General features: G+C 36.5%; 1 protein-coding gene across 1 annotated transcript in view; it reads left to right on the forward strand.

Moving 5' to 3' along the window:
- Window positions 1-23,438, forward strand: part of scn5lab (sodium channel, voltage gated, type V-like, alpha b) — a 163,616-nt gene that overhangs the window by 9,507 nt on the left and 130,671 nt on the right. The window contains exons 3-7 of the mRNA XM_062991231.1: window positions 5,499-5,588; window positions 7,519-7,647; window positions 11,181-11,272; window positions 14,015-14,260; window positions 16,950-17,013. Coding sequence (XP_062847301.1) covers window positions 5,499-5,588; window positions 7,519-7,647; window positions 11,181-11,272; window positions 14,015-14,260; window positions 16,950-17,013 — 621 coding nt within the window. The remainder of the gene's footprint in view (window positions 1-5,498; window positions 5,589-7,518; window positions 7,648-11,180; window positions 11,273-14,014; window positions 14,261-16,949; window positions 17,014-23,438) is intronic.

Below are 23,438 nucleotides of genomic sequence, written 5' to 3' on the forward strand. Positions count from 1 at the left end.
GAAAAAGATCATCCAAACTGTTATCAGCGAAAGCTGCAAAAGCCAGCAAATGGCATAGTATCGAGGTGCATCAGTGCCTACAGCATGGGTGACTTGCATATGTGTAAAGGTACCATGCCATTTTAAAGCAACATGCTGCTGTCAAGGCAAAAGTTTTTTTCCTGGGTTTCCTGGAGACTGGTGTGGTTATTTCAACAAAAAAAAGGTTACCCCTCATTCTGTACATACTGTGACCATGGCTTTAGAGACACAGTGTGTGTGCTTGACTGGCCTGCCTGCAGTCCAGATCAGTTTCTTAATAATTATGTATGATGTAGCATGAAGTGGAGTATCAGACAACAGTGGCCACTGACTGTTGGGCAGCTAAAGTCTCATACCAAGCAAGAATGGAAAAAAATCCACTTGCCAAACAGCAACAATTAATGTCGTCTGTTCCCAAACTATTAAAAAGTCTCAATAATAGAAAATGTGTTCACAGTGCTGAACATACCTCTGTCCCATTTTTTTGAGCGTGTTTATATTTAGGAAACTATAAGCTATGAGCTAATTTATTTAGATACTTCACAAGCTACCATCTCACTCCTAAAATTTAAATAAACAGCTTGTCACACTACTTACCTATGAATCTTTTCCATTATAAAAAAATGCAAATATTTACATTAACATTTAAATATTTTCTTATATGCTGATTTATTAATTACATACAGTTTATTGCGGGCGAATGAAGGTCTTGAAATGTAAGAAAATTGGCATCGGTATGGGCAACATTCAGCCACAAGTAAGGTGATGTCACTGTTGCATTTTTAGCAAACGACTCAGAATCAGATATTCAAGAGCTTTGCTATGTATGGCTTCCCCTTTAGGTGAACAATGCCAAATTTGGATGGCTTGATTTCCAGCTATGAAGTGATCAAACCTCAAAGACCACTATGCCCCACACCCTTCCTTTGCTAGCAGCTGCTAAAAATACCAATCCAGTTAGCCATGGTTCATAGGGTTGGGAAATATTAGGCTCGTGGACACTTTGCTCTTGTCGGTCTGATAAGCAGGTGAAAAGTGTTACTCTAGAGGTGTTGTTTTGGTCACCCCCACCCCTCCTTTCTACACATTCCCTTTTAGGGCCAGCTGCATGATCCGCTCCCAACATACTGATGCCCATCGTTATGCCAACACCAAATTTTAACTGTATCTCAGGTTTTGGAGGTATGATAGAAAAGACAAGGGCAGGGTTATGTATGTATGTGTAGTGACTGAGTGGTGAAAAGTACTCACTTCCAGGCGACGGCACAGACGCCACACGCCTGGGCTAATAGCAGATTAGCCGCAGAAGTGGGCGCCTGGAAACATGTTTGATTAGCCAGTGCCACAAGAACATAGTCATAAATTGCAGACTAACAGAGAAGGCAGAACGCAGACTGCCGCTCCACGTTGAAGTGATTGCACTCATTAGAAAAATGCGAGAAATGGGATTTGCAAATCAGTGTGTCTGCACCAGGCAACATAAGCAGGCTATTGGAGGGGGGAAATAACCTTAAGACAAGCTGCTGACACAACGCCAACATGCCCGCCAGCATGTTCAAGACTTGACAGGCCATTCTGGAGAATCCAAAAACTCGAATTGTGGTCCTGTAGGATTTCCCTATAAAGCGGATTTAGAAGTAATTGACTAAGCTGATGCTTTAAAATAGAGTCTTAACAGCATTTTGGCAGCTTTATTCGGCTGTTAGGCTGAAACGGACTTTTCCCATTACGAATGGGAGCAGATGCTTAGGATTCCATTGTCTAGCCAGTCTGCTGGGCTGGTGACAGTGATTCACTGTGTAGTTTGCAGGGTAAAAGCAGGCGTAATATGAGAGCTCCTATAATTTAGGGACGACAGTACAAACACCTCGAGCTTCATATTCAGTAATGTTTTTCATTAGTCACCGAAAGCTTATTGCTTTTCAGTTTTACTAGGTAAATTGTTACATAATTGCATCAGTGTCAACAAACTCCCACAGTGTGAAATTAAAACAATGCTGATCATTTCCAAGTTGAATCACTGTAGTGAATGATTATAGGTGCTTATTATTGTGTTTTAAATGAAATCAACAAGGGTGAAGGTGAGGGTTAGAAGTTCAATGTATTACATTGTACTCCCACTACAAAATAATAATAATAATTAAAAACTATAAAACAATATCCAACAGCACAAAAAATAAAGATGAGAGAAACTACATTGAAAACACTTTATCACAATGTAAACGTTCCATTTTAACAATTAAAGAATGTGGCTTCAAGGATAGGGTTTCAAAATTAGTGTTGTTATAATATGATCTAGAGAAACAAGCAAATGAATTTTATTAATTTACCCAAACAAATGGAACATATGTGGATTGTGCTTTGAGTGGTCATTGATATACTGTAACGAAAATTAGTGGGTCTGATTTAATGTGCTTCACATTCTTTTCCTTTAAAATAATACCAAAAAGTCACTTTTGTCTGTCATGCTGCATAAAGTTTAAGGAAATCAGAATGTACAGAGTTTTTAAAGTTTAAGTGAAATTTAAGTTTATTTAATACAATTTAAATCACACAAAAATATTGCTACAACCAGGGTGATAGCATTTAGATGTATACAGTCGTATGATCAGATGGTCAAACCACCTGACATATTTAATTCCATTGGAATTGTGCTTACATAAAGTAGGTATTCTTATATAACAAGTTAAAACATATCCAATCTTATGTTGACAAAAAAAAAACAATTATGCTGTTGGGCACAAAAAGACCAATATACATATACCAGATATACAAACCCCATTTCCAAAAAACCTGATAAATTTTGTAAAATGCCATAAAAAACAAACTGTTAGACAAAAAACAATTAAATTGGTGTTCTATTGTTATTTCAATACTAAACGAATGAACAAATCACAGATTTTTCCTTTTATTGCATTTACTAAATGTCCCAAGTTTTATGGAAATGGGGTTTATACATTAAACAAGGTTGATTAGCTGATTGTGGGACTATATAACAATGGAATATATTATTATTAGAGCATAACTGCACGTTGCCTTTCCTCTACAAACCCCAGTTTTGTTAGAAAAGTTGGAACATTGGTTTTTCTTTGCATGACACAGTTTCAGATTTTTTTTTTGATGCAGTGGAAACTGTGTTGAGTGCCAATGGTTTTCCGAAGTACTCTCGAGCTGTAGTATTATAATTTATCATGCACTGCTGCTTGAGGGTTAAAAGTCAAATAAATCTTTCTAGAATATTATGTATGGTAGATGGTGAAAGACGTAATTTAATTGGAATGTTGCAATGATGAGAGTTCTTTATCAATTTTTCGACAATTTTATTTACTAAATCGTGAATCACAACCCGTCTTTGCTTGCTGAGCTGAGATGGATCCTCTTTTTATAAACAATAATAATACCCTCACTTGTTATCAGTTGAATAGTGTTTTAAAACAATGTTACTTTTATTTTCTGTAAACTTTTCACACTTTTTGCCCCGTCCCTTATTTAGTGTGTAACAGGCTTTAAATGCAAAATTTGTTTAAACTTAAAAAAATATTATTAAGTTGATCAACCATAAGGTTATGTAATTTTGTTGTACTATTTTTATTGCATTTTACAAAATGTCCCAACTTTTCAGAAATTGCGTTTGTGTATTTTTGGCCTTGCAGCATAACATATGTAATCTTATTTTATTGATGCCCAGTGATGGACTAGCAACCTGTCTGGGGTGTAAAACAGACAATGGATAAATGAATAATTTTACTAAAAGCTTTTCTGCAATGAAAAAAAAAATCATAAAATGTATTTAAACAAGTACACTAGGAGAGTGGGGGAAAACATCTTTTAAAATCCCCTTATGTCACAAATAGAGTGAAGCTGGCACATAATAAGGCCTAAATTGCAATAGTATGCAGCGGTTTCAGACTGCACATTCAAAAAAAAAAAAGATGAAAATAAGACAAAGTAGGAGGGCCACATACTGAGACTGTATCTACAGAGGCAGAATGAGCCCACGCCTCAGTGAGTTATAATTTTCAGCACCATTTAGCAGTATGAGCACATGTCAATTACTGTCAACTGGTTGCTGTGAACAATTCAGTTTTTAGACCCCTATATTACAAGTCCTATAAACCTGTAATTAAACCCTGTAATCAAGAGTCTACTGCACAAATAAGTCAAACATCAGAGTTCACCAGTATTTTTTAATTATTAGAGATGTGACTTTTCAAAAGTATGCATAGGCTTAAATTACAAAAGAAAATCAGAAATACATTTTGTATAGTATTTTTAAATAGTAAAGGTTTGTATATATGTGATGCATTCAGTAAGTAATTGGACATCACAATTTGTTTAAAAATGGATAGGGATAACTACAGGGTTAACCTTAAGTTGTAGAAAGTCCCACCAATCCAAAACTGTTGGACAACAAGACATTTTAGTGTAATTTAAGCAAACTGTAAACTAAAATTTTGGTTGTATTTGGCATACACCGATTAGGCATAACATTATGACCACCTTCCTAATATTCTGTTGGTCCCACTTTTGCTGCCAAAACAGCCCTGCAACTGTGATGCACTGTGTATTCTGACACCTGTCAGAACCACCATTAACTTCCTCAGCAATTTGAGCTACAGTAGCTCGTCTGCTGGCCACACCGGTCATCTAACATTTCCAAAAAAATATGTTTTTATATTTTCTATTTTAGTTATACATACTCTCTTTATATTATTATAAACAAGGTTTGTAAATTGAAAACATTGTGTGTAATTTTGTAGAATAAGCAACAGATGTATATTAAATAAAGCCAAAAGTGGTTGAATAATTGTTCCTCCGACTGCAATTGTTTGCTGCTTCTTTTGGTCCTAATTTTTTTTGGTCCTCATGTTGAGAGACAACACAAACAGACTGCAGTTTAAAATTTCATGTCATTTATCAACTTAATCCTTTGTTTGCTCACTTATTAATGATTGGTTGTTGACCTACATCAACATACAGCCAAATGTTTGCAAGTGTTCACTATTTATTAAAGGTGTATACTTTCAGTTTAGAGGTAAATACGTCTTTAAATATGTTAAATCAACCTTTCTGGACTTGACTCTTATGGTCATTGTTTAATTTAAATTTTAAATGGAAGCAAGTACATTTGACTCTTTAAAATGAAATATACTGCATAATGCCATGGGTTTGAACAGTTAGATATTTATCTTTAAACCTTAAGAAATAAGTTATACCACATGGGGCCAAAAAGAGTAGTACAAAAGTAAACCAAGTAAAAGAAATGTTACTTGATTGTATAAAAATTTATTAGGTAACACTACCTTGGGCAAGTCTCAAATGTTTTAAAAATCAAACCCATTTCACTATATGACCATTCCTTTTTAATACAGTAGAAAGGCCACAGAGGCAAAACAGCAAAACGACTGTCCAGCTGCTTAAAGAATTGTTTATAAATGTGACTTTTTGAAGGCACTGATTTTCCTTAACTTCCTTACGCTATTCAGTCTGTTCATTATGTGCACTATTTTAACAAACTGTTGCTTCATGGCTATGTCGGAACCAGCAGCATGGGCCAAGTATGTCGAGTAAGTATCCACTTTTTCTTTTCCTTTCTTTTTCTGTCGGGACTAAAAAAAAAGGCTCTGTAGATTCCTCTGTACCCCTTTCTGTTCTCTCATTACCCTCTTTGACTGTATTGATCTCTGAATTGTACCCTGTCTGTCCCAATGTAAAGCTTTGCGAGGTGTTTGTTGCCTTGTCAACCTCAATTAGCAAGTAAGTTAACGATATGACTGTCAAGTCCATGACTTTGCTAATTGCACCTTTGCTATGCTGTATTGGAATGAGATCATAGTATGGTTGTCATAAACCGGTGTATCATTCTGTCTTTGTAAATAATTAAAGTAATTGATGCCTTAAAAACTGGATCCTGTTAATATTGGCATATTTATATTCAGTTGAATTTGGCAGGCATAACTGTTTAATTAGAACATGGGTTAATCCTCTCTATCTATCTATCTATCTATCTATCTATCTATCTATCTATCTATCTATCTATCTATCTATCTATCTATCTATCTATCTATCTATCTATCTATCTATCTGTCTATCTCTCTCTCTCTCTCTCTCTCTCTCTCTCTCTCTCTCTCTCTCTCTCTCTCTCTTCATCTATCTGTCAGTCAGTCTGTCTATCTACAGTATTCATCCTTCCATCCATCCATCCATCCATCCATCCATTCATCCATCCATCATATCTGTATATCTCTTTATCCTTTTATCTGTCTGTCTACTTATCTCTGTCAGTCCCTATGTCACTTGTTTATGTATTTAGTCTGTCTACAGTGTTTTATTGTTGGTTCTGTCTTCTTATGCTCTGTCACTTAGCTACCTGTCAAATTTCTGCCTCTGTCCTCAGCCAGTTTAAATGTCTGTTCGTCTTCTTATGCATTTTCAAGCCACCATGGTTTGTCTCTACAGGTCATTGTTTAGCGTGTTTGTAGGTTTGCTTGTTTGTCCCAGTATGTCTGTGGATCATTTGCAGCATCTGTATGAATCCAGCAACCTAGCTGAAGTCGATGCATGCTGTATGTGCATCGGAATGGATGGATTGGATTTACCCATGTTCATATGCCCATGTAGCGGCTGTGGTTTGCTGTATTAACTTACTGAGAAATGCGTGGCTTGTCTTAAACGTTTAAAAAAAGACCATGGCACTAGCCTCATTAAGAAAAAAAGACTCATTAAGACTCCAGTCATTTTTATCTAGTTTAAAGTTTTACCTATCGGTATATTAGGCTAAACCAAGTTTTTTAGAATTTACAATGTCATTTCTTCAATGTCAGGCTTGCTTATCCTCAGTTTGGAGTGAATTTGTTTTGCCACTTACTTAAATCTGGGTTCAGTTGGTTTCCTTTACATTCTGGTAACTGACAATAAAATAATCTGTTTAGTATAAACTTGACAAGATAAAAAAAAGAAAACAGTGGCAGATATTTCACTAAATCAGCAGCTTAATGTATGTTGCTTTGGGTAGTTGCTATACAAAATATACAAACAGTTAGCTTCCTTAAAAAATGATGCTTCACGCAAAGCAAAACAAAACATTGATCCTAATTGAAATTGAGCAGGAAGGAGAAAGGCAAACCAGAAATATGACCGTGCACTTCAGAATGCTGCATCCTTCATCCCAGTCACCATCCACTCCATCAAATTGCCTCTTTTTTGCTGATGTTCTGGATTCTAATATGTATTACAAACTTATCAAGCTGCGACTGTCAAAATCGCTTGCCATTTATATCTCAGAGGCTGCCACTGTACTGTACGTGTGCTTTCCATGTCTTACTGGTTCATACAAACATCGTCTCTTCAGCATAGTCTGTCTTGTGTCAATATTTCTTTCATTGGATTAAACCATATTTAACAATTGTGGAAACACAACCTCTGTGGGCCAGTGTTTCTTAATTACTGGGATACTTGTCCACCCCAATTCTTTCCCCACCCCTGTTTTCTTCTTAGGTACACATTTACTGGAATTTACACATTCGAGTCGGTGATTAAAATACTGGCAAGGGGGTTTTGCATCGGACCGTTCACTTTTCTGCGGGATCCATGGAACTGGCTGGATTTCAGTGTGATTGTCATGGCGTAAGTACACAATCCCCTGGCTTTTTATTATATCCATTGACCTTTTTGACCCCTTTTATTAACCTACCACCACCTCCCTCTGGATAAAATGCTAAATTGGAGCCACTCATGAAATTTGGGCAGCTAAATTGCAATTGACTGGACTGGTCACATAAACTGATGAAAGTAAGAGGCTGATATTAGTACCAGGGTTTTTAAATTGAAAAAAATGACATTTGCTGTACAGGTCAGGATGTAGGGATCCTATAAAATATTTACACAAGTTTACATAAATAATACAGACAAGTATTCATGGCCTGACTTTAAACCTATGCCTATAAAATTTGTTGTCTAATCAATGAAGCAGACAAGCTGATCCAGGCAGAGATCCACAATGTGATATGAGAGTTGTGAATGAAATCTTGTCTTATGCTTTCTTATACTCATATATATTGTCTTTTATTTAACCATTTTCTTTGTACATTCTTGGTATTTATGATACATAAAGAAAAACACAAGCTATGTTTGTAAACCTTTATTGGAATTACAGTGGTACCTTGTAACTCAGCGTCCCCTAAACTCAAAATCTTTGAAACTCCACACCCTTCGTCAAGAAATTTTTACCTTTAAACTCAACGTTTCCCTTAAACTCACCATGTGTGCGACTGCTGCTTTGTTCAGCACTCGGCTTGAGCAGTGCGGTAAAACATCATCAAAGTGTGAATACGAGACGAATCTTCATTTGTGTGGAATAACCATCAAATCCACTCTGATTTAGCTGCATTTTTCTTCTGTTTCACTTTTAAACATGTGTTACAACTTGAGGTTCTGAGAAATTGTGAGAATCTGATTTTCTGAGTTTAAAACGCTTGTCGTAAGAAAAAGCTTAATGTGACTTATTGTGTTAAAAGAACGACATTGTAACACTAAACCTCTCTTAATTTTTACTGCTCATAAGTTCTCTTCACTAATTAAGAAGCATAAGAAAACAATAAAGTAAGGTAAGGAATAGGTTTTTAACTGTTTTCAATTGTATTTTAGTGTTTTTATATTATATTTGTGTTATTTTTAGTGTATAAGTGTCAAAAACAACCACATTATTTTACATTAGCCTAAAATATATGCAGTTCCACAGGACCATGGACTGCATCAACAGGTTTCCCATACATCCTTATGGGAAAAATACCTTAAAACTCAATGCCTTTTAAACTCAATGCCACTCCCAGAACCAATTGACGCTGAGTTTCAAGGTACCACTGTGTATGAAATTCTGAAGGAAAGGCCTATGACTTTTTCTTATAAAACCTTTTTAGCAGCAAAACATTTCACTTATCTGCCTGTTAGACTTGCATAACAATAAATCAGCAGAGGAATTTCAGACTTGGGTTTTTTAAATGCTTTTTTTTACCAGTTGTGTTCTTGGTGTGATCTTTTCATGATGCACACTTCTAAAAGTAATACAACACTTCCGAACCATTTCCGACCTTGTGATTTTATACATTTCTTCTCCTATGAGTGTCTCAAACATGTTTTAATTGACGTAAGTCTCCTTAGCATGAGAGCAGACTCAGAGGAGATGTGCCTTTTCTTTAGAGTGGGAAATCATTTATTCTTAAGTAATTCTAAAACAACTGACTTTAGAAAGTTTTAGATTAGATATTGACATCATTTTATCATCCTGGATTGTAAAATTAGATTAGCACTGTCACCTCACAGCAAGAAGGTCCTGGGTTCAATCCCCAGGCAGGGCGGTCCGGGTCCTTTCTGTGTGGAGTTTGCATGTTGTCCCCGTGTCTGCGTGGGTTTTCTTCTGGGGCTCCGGTTTCCTCCTACAGTGCCCTATAGGTAAATGGGTGTGTGTATGTGTGTGTGTCTGCCCTGCGATGGACTGGTGCCCCGTTCAGGGTGTTACTGTGTGTCTTGTGCCCATGGAAAAGGCCCTTTTCAATGGGCACAAGACACACAGTAACACCCTGAACGGGGCACCAGTCCATCGCAGGGCAGACACACACACACACCCCGCAACCCTAATTGGATAAGTGGTTAAGAAAGTGAGTGAGAATGTGATTGTATATTATCACAACTTAAAGTGAAAATAAAATAATTAATAACGATTAATGATTAGTATTAATTAATAATGCAGAAATCCAGGTAACTGCAAAGGGTTCACAATTTTTGTTTTGTATCTGTAACTGAAAGAGGCAGATACTGTATGCTTTATTATTGTGTTCGTTTTTAAGAGGTCAAACAAGGCCATGCAAAAAGCAAAACTTTAGTGCTATTGGCTGGTCAGGCGGCTACATACAGACACAACTGGCTATGTGTAGGTTAGGGCCAACGATGGATTAGCAACTTGTTCGGGGTGTTACTAGATTGTGCCCAGTGATTCTGGGGAAACCGGACCTACTGCCACCCTGACTGAGATTAGGCGGTGATAAAAGCCGGAAATGTTTTTTCCCGGAAATGTTTTCTCACCCAAAAATGTTCTTGTTAACTGTCCATTAGTAACTATTATGACTACATAGAAATAGGCATTATGACGAATCTTTGCATTCATGTCATTTTTTTAACTTCTTTTATGATGTGAAGTACAAGCACCCCACTCCAGCTCTAATAAACACTTAAGGGGGCATTTTAGAAGCTGTTTTACCACACTTAAACAGGCGTTTACTGTTCCTGCTTTACCAAATCCAGAGTGCTGGAAATGCTTCTTTCTGCAATGCACGTTCCTATGGAAACTGAAAAGCTGCTCTCTTGTGCTTGATGGGTGCACATCTTATAATAAGTTTGAACATAATCATATTCCGACACCGCCAAGGTGTGTATAGCCCATAGCATATGATTTATAACATTTTTATAATAGTCACACTTTTTAGTGACCTCTTGTGCCCTGTGGACTGGAGCACTGGCATTACTGAAGAGATAAAAATGGTCTATAATATTGATCAGGTGATTAGAGAACCAAACTCTAAATTAATTTACTTATTAATTGACACTCTTAGTCACCTGATGAACCTCTTTTTAATGCACTTTCAACCACGATGTTCAAAAAAATTTCTTTTCCATGAACACTAGCTAGTTCAACTGGGCCTGCTAGTCAATTTTACCTAGGTTTTTCATTTTTCATCCATTTAAATTACACTAAACTGACTTCTAACATTAGTACCTGTTTAGCTTAATTTTATTTCCTTTTTTCGTTTTCAAATAACTCTAATTTGATTCTGCAGGTTGTTTACTGAATTTTTTAAAGTAGGCAATCTGCAAGTACTTCGATCGTTCAGAGTCCTCCGAGCTCTGAAAACTATTTCAGTAATTCCAGGTAAGGGTTCTGTGTTGCCGCATTCTCGAAAACAGGCCGCAGTGTTGTTCGTTGTCCAGTCCAGTGCAAAAATCTTTTAAAGTCAAGCTGCCCACACCTTTCCTCAACATAGTCCCCTCCAAGCATCTCATGTCCACATGTCAAGAACACCCCATCCTTTCCTCCCCCCTCCTGTATTGTTGCTTATTGTTGGTGTTGTTGTCATTGTGTGCGCTTCGGTTTTCGCTTATTGCAGATATGTTACTGAGTTTGTGGACCTGGGCAATGTCTCAGCGTTACGGACGTTCAGGGTCCTACGAGCACTGAAAACTATCTCGGTCATCCCAGGTGAGAAGGGCATTAACCACTAAGGCCTTCTGCCTACTGCACATTTCCTTCTTTTTCAAACCTAATGAAAAGCAAGGAATTTATATGTGTAGGCAATGAGACTTTTGATTCGGTAAATAGGATAAATATAATATATTTGTAATTAAACATCTGACCTAAAAGACTTTGAAACATTTTATTTTGTTAATCAATTTGGCCACAAAATATTTATGAGTAATCCTATAATAGCACTAAATGCTCATGTTCTAAAAGGAATACTTTAGCATTTTCATCTTATTCTTCAGCATATGTAGCACATATTGATTACCACAGATTAGAACTTCAACATTTCCTTGTACTAAAAAAAAGGTCATGGTCAATTTACAGACAGTAATCAAATTTTAGACACGCTGTTTAAATATGCATCTATACTAAAGAAAAAATAAGCAATTATAAAACATTTACACTTTAAAATGTTTTAAACAGGAAAATCTTAACTCATCTGTGTAAAAGGAAATATAAAAGGTATTTATTTCTAGTAGCTGTCAGTTTTGCTTTGCTTCTAGTTTAACTTGAAGACATTTTAATCAGGCTGTGATATTTTTTCCCTTTAAATGAGGGACTCCGTCATATCAGTCATTACCCTTTCTATGCCACTTTCACAATTGTATAAAAATGACATGGTTTCTATAAATTCCTATATGCATAGACGCTCAGGTGGCGCAGCGGGATTTTCTGCTAGCACACCAGTGCCGAGATTCTACACTCCTCAGTTTGAAACTCTGTGTTGCCACCGGTCGACTGGGCGCCATCTAGCGGGCATAATTGGCAGTGCATGCAGCAGACACGGTTCTGCCAGGGCGGGATGACTGGACTATGTGGGTGGGGTCTTAAAACACTGTGTAAGAACCCTGATTGGCAGATAGAGAGGCACCTGTGCAGAGTGCATAGGTGAAAAAGGGTTCCGCTAAGGGCTGCGCACGGGTCGGAGGAGACGTGAGTAGCAATATACTCACCTCGACTGCAATCAGGGATCCCCCAGCAGCGGTAGACAAATTGACTGTGCTAAATTGGGAGAAAATGCATAAATCAAATAGAATAAAGCCCATATGCATAAAAATGATGAAACCAGAACTTCTTCTAAAAGTAGTTGAATTATACTGATTTACATGTTACTTTAAAGATTGCATTGACAAAAATAAAAGAAAATGATTTGGCACTATAGGTGAGTTTTAAAGAATATATACTGTATATAGTTTTACTTTTTTCTTAGTACTGGGAAGCATGTTGAAGTTATTATCTGATGTAATCTTGTGCACACTACAGATGCACTTTTTCGTAATTGGTATTCCTTAAAGTGCACTAATGTATTTCATCTGATATATGTTGATGTGTCAAATGTCAAACAAAGTATGTTAAAATACGTACATGTTGTACAACGCAGTATATAAAAGAATGAAATTACATTAAGTCTGAAGGTTCAGGTTACAGCTTGGTCTCCAGCCTGCAGACTTAGTTTACTCTCAACAAAAGTCTCATTAGACCTTAGTGCTTAACACCTAACACAGGCATGGATAGCTTTAGAGTGATTGCATGTTTTGCCACAAGCATTGACAACAGACACATAAAATCAAGTAATTAATAAAGTTTTGGCCTTTAATCCAGATATTATGTTAAATTAGGAACCCCATGTTCTACATTTACCATTTTTAAGATTGGTGATGGAATTCAAAGAATGTTTGTCTGTTGTCAATTGTTAAGTGTGTTGTTTTAAATAAACCAAATGGTACAGTATGTGTTGGCTTTTGATGTTGTGTTGTGGTTTACCTTATTATGTAATAGATTTTTTTTTTGTTGACAGTCAGTAGTGGTTTGCAATAAGAAAAAATAGTTAACTATTAAGTAATGAGCATGCACTGAAGTATGTACTGAGCTTTTTTATTTACTGTAGTTTGGCTGGAATGTAGTATATGCAATATGATAATGCCAAAACAACAACATTTGAATTTTGGAATGGCCATTTAGAAGTTTGGAATCAGTACTTACAAGCATCAAGAATGAGGTCAAAGTGACAAATAATTGCTTAGCCTGGAGAATGACAACAGAACAATATTGTAATTGTGAAATAAAGATCAGGCTACTAAATTACCACACTTACAGAGCTACAGTATAGTGTTTATGATTTTAAAACTTTTTTTCCCCAAATAATTGTATTAGTTGTTTTATATAATAAGTTTTAGTTGTTTAAATTGTTAAAATTAAGCAAGAAGGTCCTGGGTTTGATTCCTAGGTGGAGCAGTCCAGGTCTGTGTGGAGTTTGCATGTTCTCTCTGTGTCCATGTGGGTTTCCTTCGGATGCTCCGGTTTCCTTCCACAGTTCAAAGACATGCAGTCAGGTTAACTGGAGCTACTAAAAATCACCCTGAGTGTGTGTGTGTTTGCCCTGTGATGGTCTGGCGACCTGTCCGGGGTGTTTCCTACCTTTTGCCCAGTGAATTGGACCCACTGCCACTTTGAATAGGATACAGCAGTGGTAAAACAAACAATGAGTGAATGAAAAACTTTTATAAGATGATTCCAAAAGTTTAAATGGTAGTGCTTATTTGAGGTTTTGGGCGGAATGATATTTGCATATACGGAAAATAATACTAGCATATTTTATCTCGTAGATTTTTGTCTTGCAGTTTGCACTTATTACTTGCTTAAACTCTGTAACGTGCTAAATGTTTCGACTATTCCTGACTGCCTTGTGTTGTTATTTAGGGTTAAAGACTATTGTGGGTGCCCTGATTCAGTCAGTAAAGAAGCTGGCAGATGTCATGATCCTGACTGTCTTCTGTCTGAGTGTGTTTGCTCTCATCGGCCTGCAGCTTTTTATGGGTAACTTACGTCAGAAATGTGTGCGCAGTACAGCCCACTGCATCACCGACCCCTCCTTTAACAGCAACACCTCCTTCTACTGCAATAACAAGACCTGGTCATCATTGAAGGAGTTCATCAGTGATGAAGGTAAGACTTGTTTAACCGCAACAAGCACTCAAAAAACAACTGTTGCTATAAAAACAATTGCTATAATGATTATGCAATAAAAGTAGCCCAGGTATAAAACTGCAATTACAGTATATTTATTAGTAAGTCACAGGTAAAAAACTTTGTGCTACTAGGCAAAGTAAAACATCTTAAAGGTTCTTCTAAACTCTACTATTGTTTAAACCGTAACTCCACTTGATAACTTGCTGTGTGGTAGCTGTATTACAGGCAGGTCAGGTAGTTTTGGGACTGCAGACTTTTGATCAACTGAGAACTGAGTATAGTCTCAGTACTAAAGACACTTCTTGAAACATAACTTATCAATTATACTGTACTATCAGTGCATATACAGTAATTACTTAAAATGTATACACAATGTCTTTGACTTCATGAACATTTGACATTAAATACTTTGAACAAATTTAAACATGAACAGAATGTGTTTTTAAGCATATACAAACAAGCATATACATACTTACTTACTTTGACTGTTTTGACATTTTCCATCAATAACAATACTTTGCTACAAAGTTGTCCGCAATTACACTTTGAAGAGATCTAAGGGGAAAAAATAGTTTGTTTTGGCAGAATTGCGATTGAATTTTGTGACAGTCCTCTTAGTCCTTAATTTTTTACCGATACATGACTATAGTCATGTTTCTTTTCATTTGTAGAGAAGCAGCTTCATATCATAACTCTACCACCACAATACTTAACTTTGGGTATAGTGCTCTTGGAATAATATGCACAATTCTTTTTTTCTTCACATTTTTTGCACCAAATTATTACCAAAAAGTTTGTTTAGTCTCACTAGAGTAATTGTATGATGTCCTGCAACTTTTTTGAGTCACTGCTGGCTTCGAATGAGTCTGAAATCATGTTATGGAATCATGTGTAAGGCACCTGACCAAGGTTAATTATTTGTAGTTACATGAACTCTTCACATGTGGATTATTAAACAATTAGTACTCACAGGGATGTTTAATATATTAGCTATATACAGTATATGTAGACTTTATTCATTTGAGTTGTTTAATCATTTTGTCCCTGATATATAGAAAGCGCATTTATCTTCACCATGATTACTGCTTGTTTTTAATCTTTCCAACCAATTACAACAATTTTTTTTAAATTATGGAACAATGTTAAAGCTGACATTACATGAAACTGTACATTTGTGGTAACTACAAAGTGAAACATATTGTGTGTAAGTTCAAAGTAAATAAATGCACTGAAGGTATATTACATTGTAAAAACAAAACTTCCTCTCACTATATGTCAGACTATGGTACAACATTATTTATTATACATTTTTGTATTATACATGATGAGCTAATTTGGTACTCAGTGTAATATGCAGTTTAGCTGTAGCATAGTGACTCAACAAAATAATGTTAACACTGATTTCCACAGTCATGCTACAATTACTTTAATTACAACAGCATTTGTAATGCATCGGACAATGCTAACAAGCTTATTAAATATATACATATAGTCCATAATACTGCTGCAGTATTATGAGAAAATATTAATAAACAATGACATTCGAGGATTCTAACTAAAGTAAGATGTCCATGGTTTTATCATTAAATCACAATGCTATTATGTGAGCAGACATCTATTTAAGATGAGATTTAGTATTATTTTTGGTTGAACTCATTTCATTAGAATAGCAATTAGGACAGCGCTGACACTCAATAACATGACCTGCTGTAATGAGATGTAGGACACTGACTTAAATAGATTGATATGATTCACAATGTGCCTTGTCATATCATGAAAGTGACTAGAGTGTTTCCATGAACATATAAAATCAAGTATTTGCAAATACAGTGAATAACCGTGTTACAAATTTCTAATTCCACTAGCCGAGAAGGTTCTGATCTGTGTAAAACTCATGCTTGCCTTGTGTCCTTATTTACTGAAGCTTTATGATCAGTTAAGAGGGAATGAGGGAGGGGTGACCACTTATCTCCTCAATACACATGATGAATGATAAATAAGCTCTTGTAAATACACAGACAGCTTTTAATGATAGTTTTAAAACAGCATTGGGGAAAACCTTCAACATAGTCGGTTACTCTGTGATTTAGACTAACAATGCTATTGTATAAAACAATAGAAGCTGATCATGCAGCACTCAGGTGTTGGGAACTGTGCAATTTGATAAGCATGGTGGCTTGGTGGCCTACATATGAGTCCTGACCACACATGAGACACATTTAAGGCCATGCTTCTGAAACCAGTAATGCTGACAGCTGGAGGCTGATGCTAGAAATATCTGCCAATTGCAACCAGCAATGAATTTTTCAGCCCTCGTCAGGTTTAACCAATCCAGGCCTGGAGTGGGCGAGAGAATCTGAAAGAAAGGTGGATTGTGTGAATACAAAAGAGGATATAATATAGGGCTGGTCCTTTCTGGAATCAACCTTGGTAGTGATGCCAAAGTCATTGTACACTTAATCTGCCAGTTACCTCTCTTAGCCAAGTTAGAAAGAAAAAAAGTCATCTGGATGGAGTTTGCTGTCATGTCATAACTGTGACATATTTTACTTTCTCACAAATCTTTGCCTGTATTTTACAGTATATATCATAGACCTGCTCTTTTAAAAAATGTATAAAGTGATTTGAATATAACTGACAACAGTTTTGTTTCTCAATCCCCCAGAGAACTATTACAAAGTGGATGGATCAAAGGATGCCTTAATATGTGGACAAGCTAGTGATGCTGGGTAAGTGGCTCACTCAAAACTTCAACCACACTGGGAATTTATAATAGGAAAGACATAAAGCATATATAAAGCAATGCTGGTTGATTTCTCAAGGTTTTTTGTCAATACTGGGTCACCATGTGCCGCCAAAACACGTGTGCAGTGCACATTGGCATTGACTGTACAAAACTGTGTGGCCAGAGTAATAGACACTTGAGATAAAAAAATATCAACTTTATTTAATGTTCAGTACTAGTGATCAAAAGCACTGTCAAACAGGTGTAACCTCCATTACAATAAAAGTCAGTTGTGTGTACATATCACATTCTAATAATGAGGGTCAAACAGTTGTAACTGTTTTATAACAGTTCTGTTATAAACTGGGTAAGCTGGTTTACAAGCTTAACAAGCTGGTGTGTTCATAGCACTGAATTGTGTAACTGCATTATTTTGTATAAGGAACTTTTATATGAGGAACATAAGGAACAGTTTTAATGATAGTTAGGGATTTACAACAAAAGAGGCAGATAAGATGCACCCAAAATCTGAACTTAAGTTGCCGATTTACAATCCAGAATTAGAAAATTATTAATCAGACCAATGTTCTTGTCTCAAGGCCACCTGTGGTCTGTATCTGAAAATCTTTCCAAAGAACAGCACAATATAATGTAAACTAAACATCCTGGACACTCGGGTGGTGCAGTGGTAAATTACATCAGCCCCCCATCACTAGGATCCAGGGTTTAAATTCCTAGCGGTATTAACAGCAGGCTGGGAGTCGACATGCAGACATGATTGACTATGAGTGTGTTCGAAAAGCGAGGGAGCTCTCTACATAGACAGCATTTTACGTCATCCTACGCTCGCTCCCGAGAATGAGGCTGTTGTAAATCCTACATGCCTTAATATGCTGTCTAGTTAGGCATCTTAAAATTTCAATGTTATTTTGACTCAAGAACGAGTGAGCATCGGAAGCATCCTTAGTGATCAAGGCAATCCCAGCATTTATTGTGGCAGCTCTTCTCTCACAGAAAAATAAAAAACATGGCTGACGGTGCGGAGAAACAAACAGAGTTATTTTCAAACGTAAATAAATTATTATTGATTTTTAATTTGTGTAAACTTGCACAAGTGTTTTTATTTGCAAGTTCGAGCTTGTCAGTGAATTTAACCGTTTTCGGTACACGAAGGGAGATGTTAGTTGACATGCTAGCGCGCTGTGCCACCTCATCCCATTGGTTTGAATGGCAAGATGCTAACTGCTAAGCTAGCTTAGTAAGCGAACCCGATGGAATCGTTGTCTAAGTAGCACATTCGAATAACCTGCCTTATAAGTCAATTACTTATTAGAATCCTCTCTACTGAGGCAGTTGCCTATGTAGGCAGTAAGACAGCAAGGCAGCTCCTTAGGTTTTTGAACACACCCTATGTCTGGGTTGCGGCATGGCTGAGGCCCTGTGATGGATTGGCCCCCTGTCCGAGGTGTGTTTATGCACTGTGCCCAGTGATTCCAGGGAACTGGACCCATGGCAACCCTTACCAGGATAAAGTAGAGACAAACCATGAAAATAAAATGAATAAAACTTAATATTGTTACATTTTAGATATTTTAAATAAGATAAAAACAAATAGGAACTACAATCAAATAGAAAATCTGATTTTAGGAGATAATAAGATCTGCTGTGTATTGGACTCTGTATATGAGTTGTATTGGAGTTTGTTGTGAAAGGGCTTAGGCTAACAGATTAAACCAGAAGATTTTGGTCATTTAAAAACAATTAATGGATTTATTCTGTTTCTGGCTGTAAGACAGTGTACAATATTTTATTCTTTATTGACTGTTACAGTTTTAAAAAATGCAGTTGGCTTATCTTTACTCAAATTTATCAAGTCTTTGACTTCTAATAAGATGAGCTTTTCTTGTTATCATCAACATTTTTAACTGGTTCTATATTCTTGTAGTTAGCGACTTTGGTGACAGATATTTGGGCATATGTGTCATTGCTGTAGCATATACAGTCTGCGACTAATAGAAATGTTGACAACATTTCATTATTATATTAATACAGCTTTAAACTGAAAGTACTACTAAAATACTAGTGTAAGCTTTTTTGTATTATATTCTGTAAATCCACACAGGCTGAATAAAATCACACAGCAGGACGTATTTAGCCGGTGGGCTTTGAGTTTTGATGTTTGAGTTCCAGTACTTCAGCAGTTAGCATTTCCCATAAACAGAAAAAATGTCAGGTATTTGTATTAACTCTACTGTTGATAACCTTTAGAGAGAGGTAGAAATGCTTATGATGTAGAAAAATTGCTTATGATGGAAGGATGTAATGTCTTGAGTGTGGCCGGTCTGTCTCGTCTGTGAGTTTGTGAGAGTACAGCAGCTGGGATTTACCTCCCAGTGGTGGACGGCTGTAGATTGGGTTCCTGTCAGAGCGTGACTAAAGCAAACAGGGCTAGGCGGTTTTGAAGGCCTGAATCAGCACTAACAGTGTGCGTATGTATGAGTCAGTGGCCTTGAACAGCTTTCCTCAGCACCGGATGGAACATTCAAGACGAGAGCCACAAAATAAAGCTTTTAAAAGTTGGGCTCATACCTGTTTGTTTTAGTACTTCTAGTATTTTCTTTATTTAGGCTGATTACCAGGTTAAACTGTTGCTTAAATGTATTTAAATTAACATTGTTAGGGAATTTTTATTATGTATAGTGATTATACACTGATCAGCCATAACATGAAAACCACCTCCTGGTTTCTACACTCACTGTCCATTTTATCAGCTCCACTAACCATATAAAAGCACTTTGTAGTTCTACAATTACTGACTGTAGTCCATCTGTTTCTCTGCATGCTTTGTTAGCCCTTTTTCATGCTGTTCTTCAATGGCCAGGACCACCACAGAGCAGGTATTATTTAGGTGGTGGATCGTTCTCAGCACTGCAGTGACAATGACATGGTGGTGGTGTGTTAGTGTGTGTTGTGCTGGTATGAGTGGATCAGACACAGCAGCGCTGCTGGAGTTTTTAAATATCGTGTCCACTCACTGTCCACTCTATTAGACACTCCTACCTAGTTGGTCCTCCTTGTAGATGTAAAGTCAGGGATGATCGCTTATCTATTGCTGCTGTTTGAGTTGGTCATCTTCTAGACCTTCATCAGTGGTCACAGGACGCTGCCCACAGGGTGCTGTTGGCTGAATATATTTTTGGTTGGTGGACTATTCTCAGTCCAGCAGTGACAGTGAGGTGTTTTAAAACTCCATCAGCACTGCAGTGTCTTATACACTCATACCAGCACAACACACACTAACACACCACCACCATGTCAGTGTCACTGCAGTGCTGGGAATTATCCACCACCCAAATAATACCTACTCTGCGGTGGTCCTGGGAGAGTCCTGATCATTGAAGAACAGCATGAAAGGGGGCTAACAAAGCATGCAGAGAAACAGATGGACTACAGTCAGTAATTGTTGAACTACAAAGTGCTTCTATATGGTAAGTGGAGCTGATAAAATGGACAGTGAGTGTAGAAACAAGGAGGTTGTTTGAATGTTGATCGGTGTATAGCATATAGACCACAGTTCATATTTCAGATTAGATTTAAATTCTTTTTTTTTGTTTCTTTACTGATCAAACTGACTGAACATGACAAATTTCTGAAACATATTTATTTATTTACTTTATTTTTTATATTCAGACCTTCTAATTAGACCCTTGTAGCATAATGGGTCACTTAAGCAGGTTTTCACTGCTTGAAACCTTGTGCAAGTTGTTATTTACATAATAACTTGTACTGCAGATTTTAATTAAGCTATTTTCATTTGATAACATTGTTACATCATACTAGCATCTTCCACAACACACTGTACAGTTTAATATTGTACAGGTGCATGTTAAGGATGGGTGGGTTATAGGTATTAAAGCATGTGTTGTAAATGGTAACTGCAGAATGTCTTGTATGTGATCTCAGCACACAAACACAGCTGCTCTGCTCTCTGTATTAATTAACATTAAGAGGGCTTGCCACTGGGGACTTGTACCGAGCTTAACATTTAACAGCATGGGTACAGTCTGTGCCAGCACTCAGCTTCCTTTCTCCCAAAGTACAGTAAGTAGAGATGAATATGTTGACCCAGCTCTTGACTCTTGTGCCTCAGAATTAGTAGTGCCATTTTAATTCCTAAATGCTTAAATTCTTGCTGTTTAAAATCCAGATTAAACCGCTGCAGACAGCTTAGAAGAACTAAAGGAAAATGTAGCATAAAAACTTCTTTAAGGACAGTTTCACTGAGAGGAGGTACAGAATGGTTCTAAATAAGCTGTTCAAGCCCACTGAACATAATAAAGCAGAAAAATCATTGAATTAATTTGAACATATACAAATCTCTTCATAAGCTATAATAATTGGGTAATTTTATCAGCTTGGACAGAGAAAATACATTTGCAGAACATAATTTTGCTACCTGCACTGAGACCAAATTGTCATGTAATATTCAAAGCATAATTTTTCTAATACTTGCAATTTGCAATACACAACAAACAAAAGTAATATTTTTTGGGAATTTTTTTTTTTACTTTTGTCATTTGACATCTGTTGTACCTCTGTAATAAAACACTACTAGCGTTTTTACAAACTGCCAACAAAGGAGATAGATGTGATTACATTTAGCCAAAAGAAGAACTGTATGCAACATTTGACTTGATTAGTTAACAACAACAATAATAGAAATAATATTAATAATCATAATTTTCTTTAAACTTTTTATGTACTATAGTAATCTTTGCTTTACACTAAGATTAACATTTTTTATAGAAAGCTCACAAGAAATGCATAAAAAAGATTAATATTGTAATGAGTTTTTGTAAATTTACTGTAGATTTACAAGTTTCTTACTTTATTTTATAATAATTAAAAAATACTGTTTTATAATCTTACTTTAAGCAGTGGTTGGTTAACCAATAACAGTAGATAAAACTGATTTATCAGCAAATACAGTATTTTCTGTCACACGGTGGAAATACCACCATCATCCAGTCACTATCCATCAACATCATACTGATGATTGTAGTCAGTTTTCATGATAACAATTTTTTTACTAAACTTTTTACTAAATTTTTCTACAAACTGTTAATACTAATTTTGAGTGACTTAACATGTTTTTCTTTCCTGAACTTGAAGCGGTGGGATGAGCTTAATCATTTGGCTTAGCTGTAAGGAAAAGACTCTTTCGGCTCATCTTGTTTTCCACTGTCTTCGCTTCCTCTTTCTTGCTGTCACATGGTATAAACCTGTGCTATACTGTTTTTAATGCTATTAAAAGCCATCGCTACACTGTTCTTGATGCTGTTTAAACTCTTCACCTTGTGCTTATGAGTTCAGTATTTAACTGTACATATCATTGAGGACACACATCAATATTATTTTGAATGTATATCCTTCTGCAATTATACTTTTGTATTTGTGAGGATTTATAATGTGGCAAACAGTGCATGTTTGCTGAGTTAGCAAGAGGGTGACAGATAGCGAGAGTGGGCGTGGCTATTGTGGCGCTCTCAGGACACCTTGCACCACTCTCAGTGTACACAAATGTGTTTTATAAAGTAAATAATTGCATAAATGATGAAATTATGAATTTATTTTGGGTGATGCGGTGTCAAGGCGGATGTGCTTTGTGATGTTAGGCGTGTGTTTATGTTGGGCTACCATTTTCCTGTGTTGTATTGCTTTTGGTGGGCTAAGCCCTGTGTTCAGTGTAAAGTTAGTCTGGAAGAAGACTCCTGCTCCATCCAGTTTAATAAAAGAGCATTAAAAACAATTTCCTTTAGTCTGGACCTAGACCGAGCTGCTGCCACAATAAAAATTAAATGCAGAAGTAGCATTTGTGAATAACAAGCAACATGCTGGCATATAACTGTAAAACTGCTGTAAAACAGTTAGTCCACTGTTATACTATTATCCAATAAACATTAATATACTGTTGAATTACAGTAAATGCATTGTAAAATAAGATCAACATGCTTACATGTACTGTAAAGTTACCATAAAAACATTCTAATATACTTTAACACACTGTTAAATTACTGTAGATACATTCGGGGTAGCACTGTCGCCTCACAGCAAGAAGGTCCTGGGTTTGAACCCAGGTGGGGCGGTCCGGGTCCTTTCTGTGTGGAGTTTGCATGTTCTCCCCGCGTCCGTGTGGGTTTCCTCTGGGTGCTCCGGTTTTCTCCCACAGTCCAAAGACATACAAATGAATTGAATTGGAGATACTAAATTGTCCATGACTGTGTTCGATATAACCTTGTGAACTGATGAATCTTGTGTAATGAGTAACTACCGTTCCTGTCATGAATGTAACCAAAGTGTAAAACATGACGTTAAAATCCTAATAAACAAACTGTAAAATTCTTTTAGTAAATAATACAAGCAGTCCAA

This window comes from Trichomycterus rosablanca, chromosome 3 (assembly GCF_030014385.1).
Source record: "Trichomycterus rosablanca isolate fTriRos1 chromosome 3, fTriRos1.hap1, whole genome shotgun sequence".
In the NCBI taxonomy this organism is placed as follows: domain Eukaryota; kingdom Metazoa; phylum Chordata; class Actinopteri; order Siluriformes; family Trichomycteridae; genus Trichomycterus; species Trichomycterus rosablanca.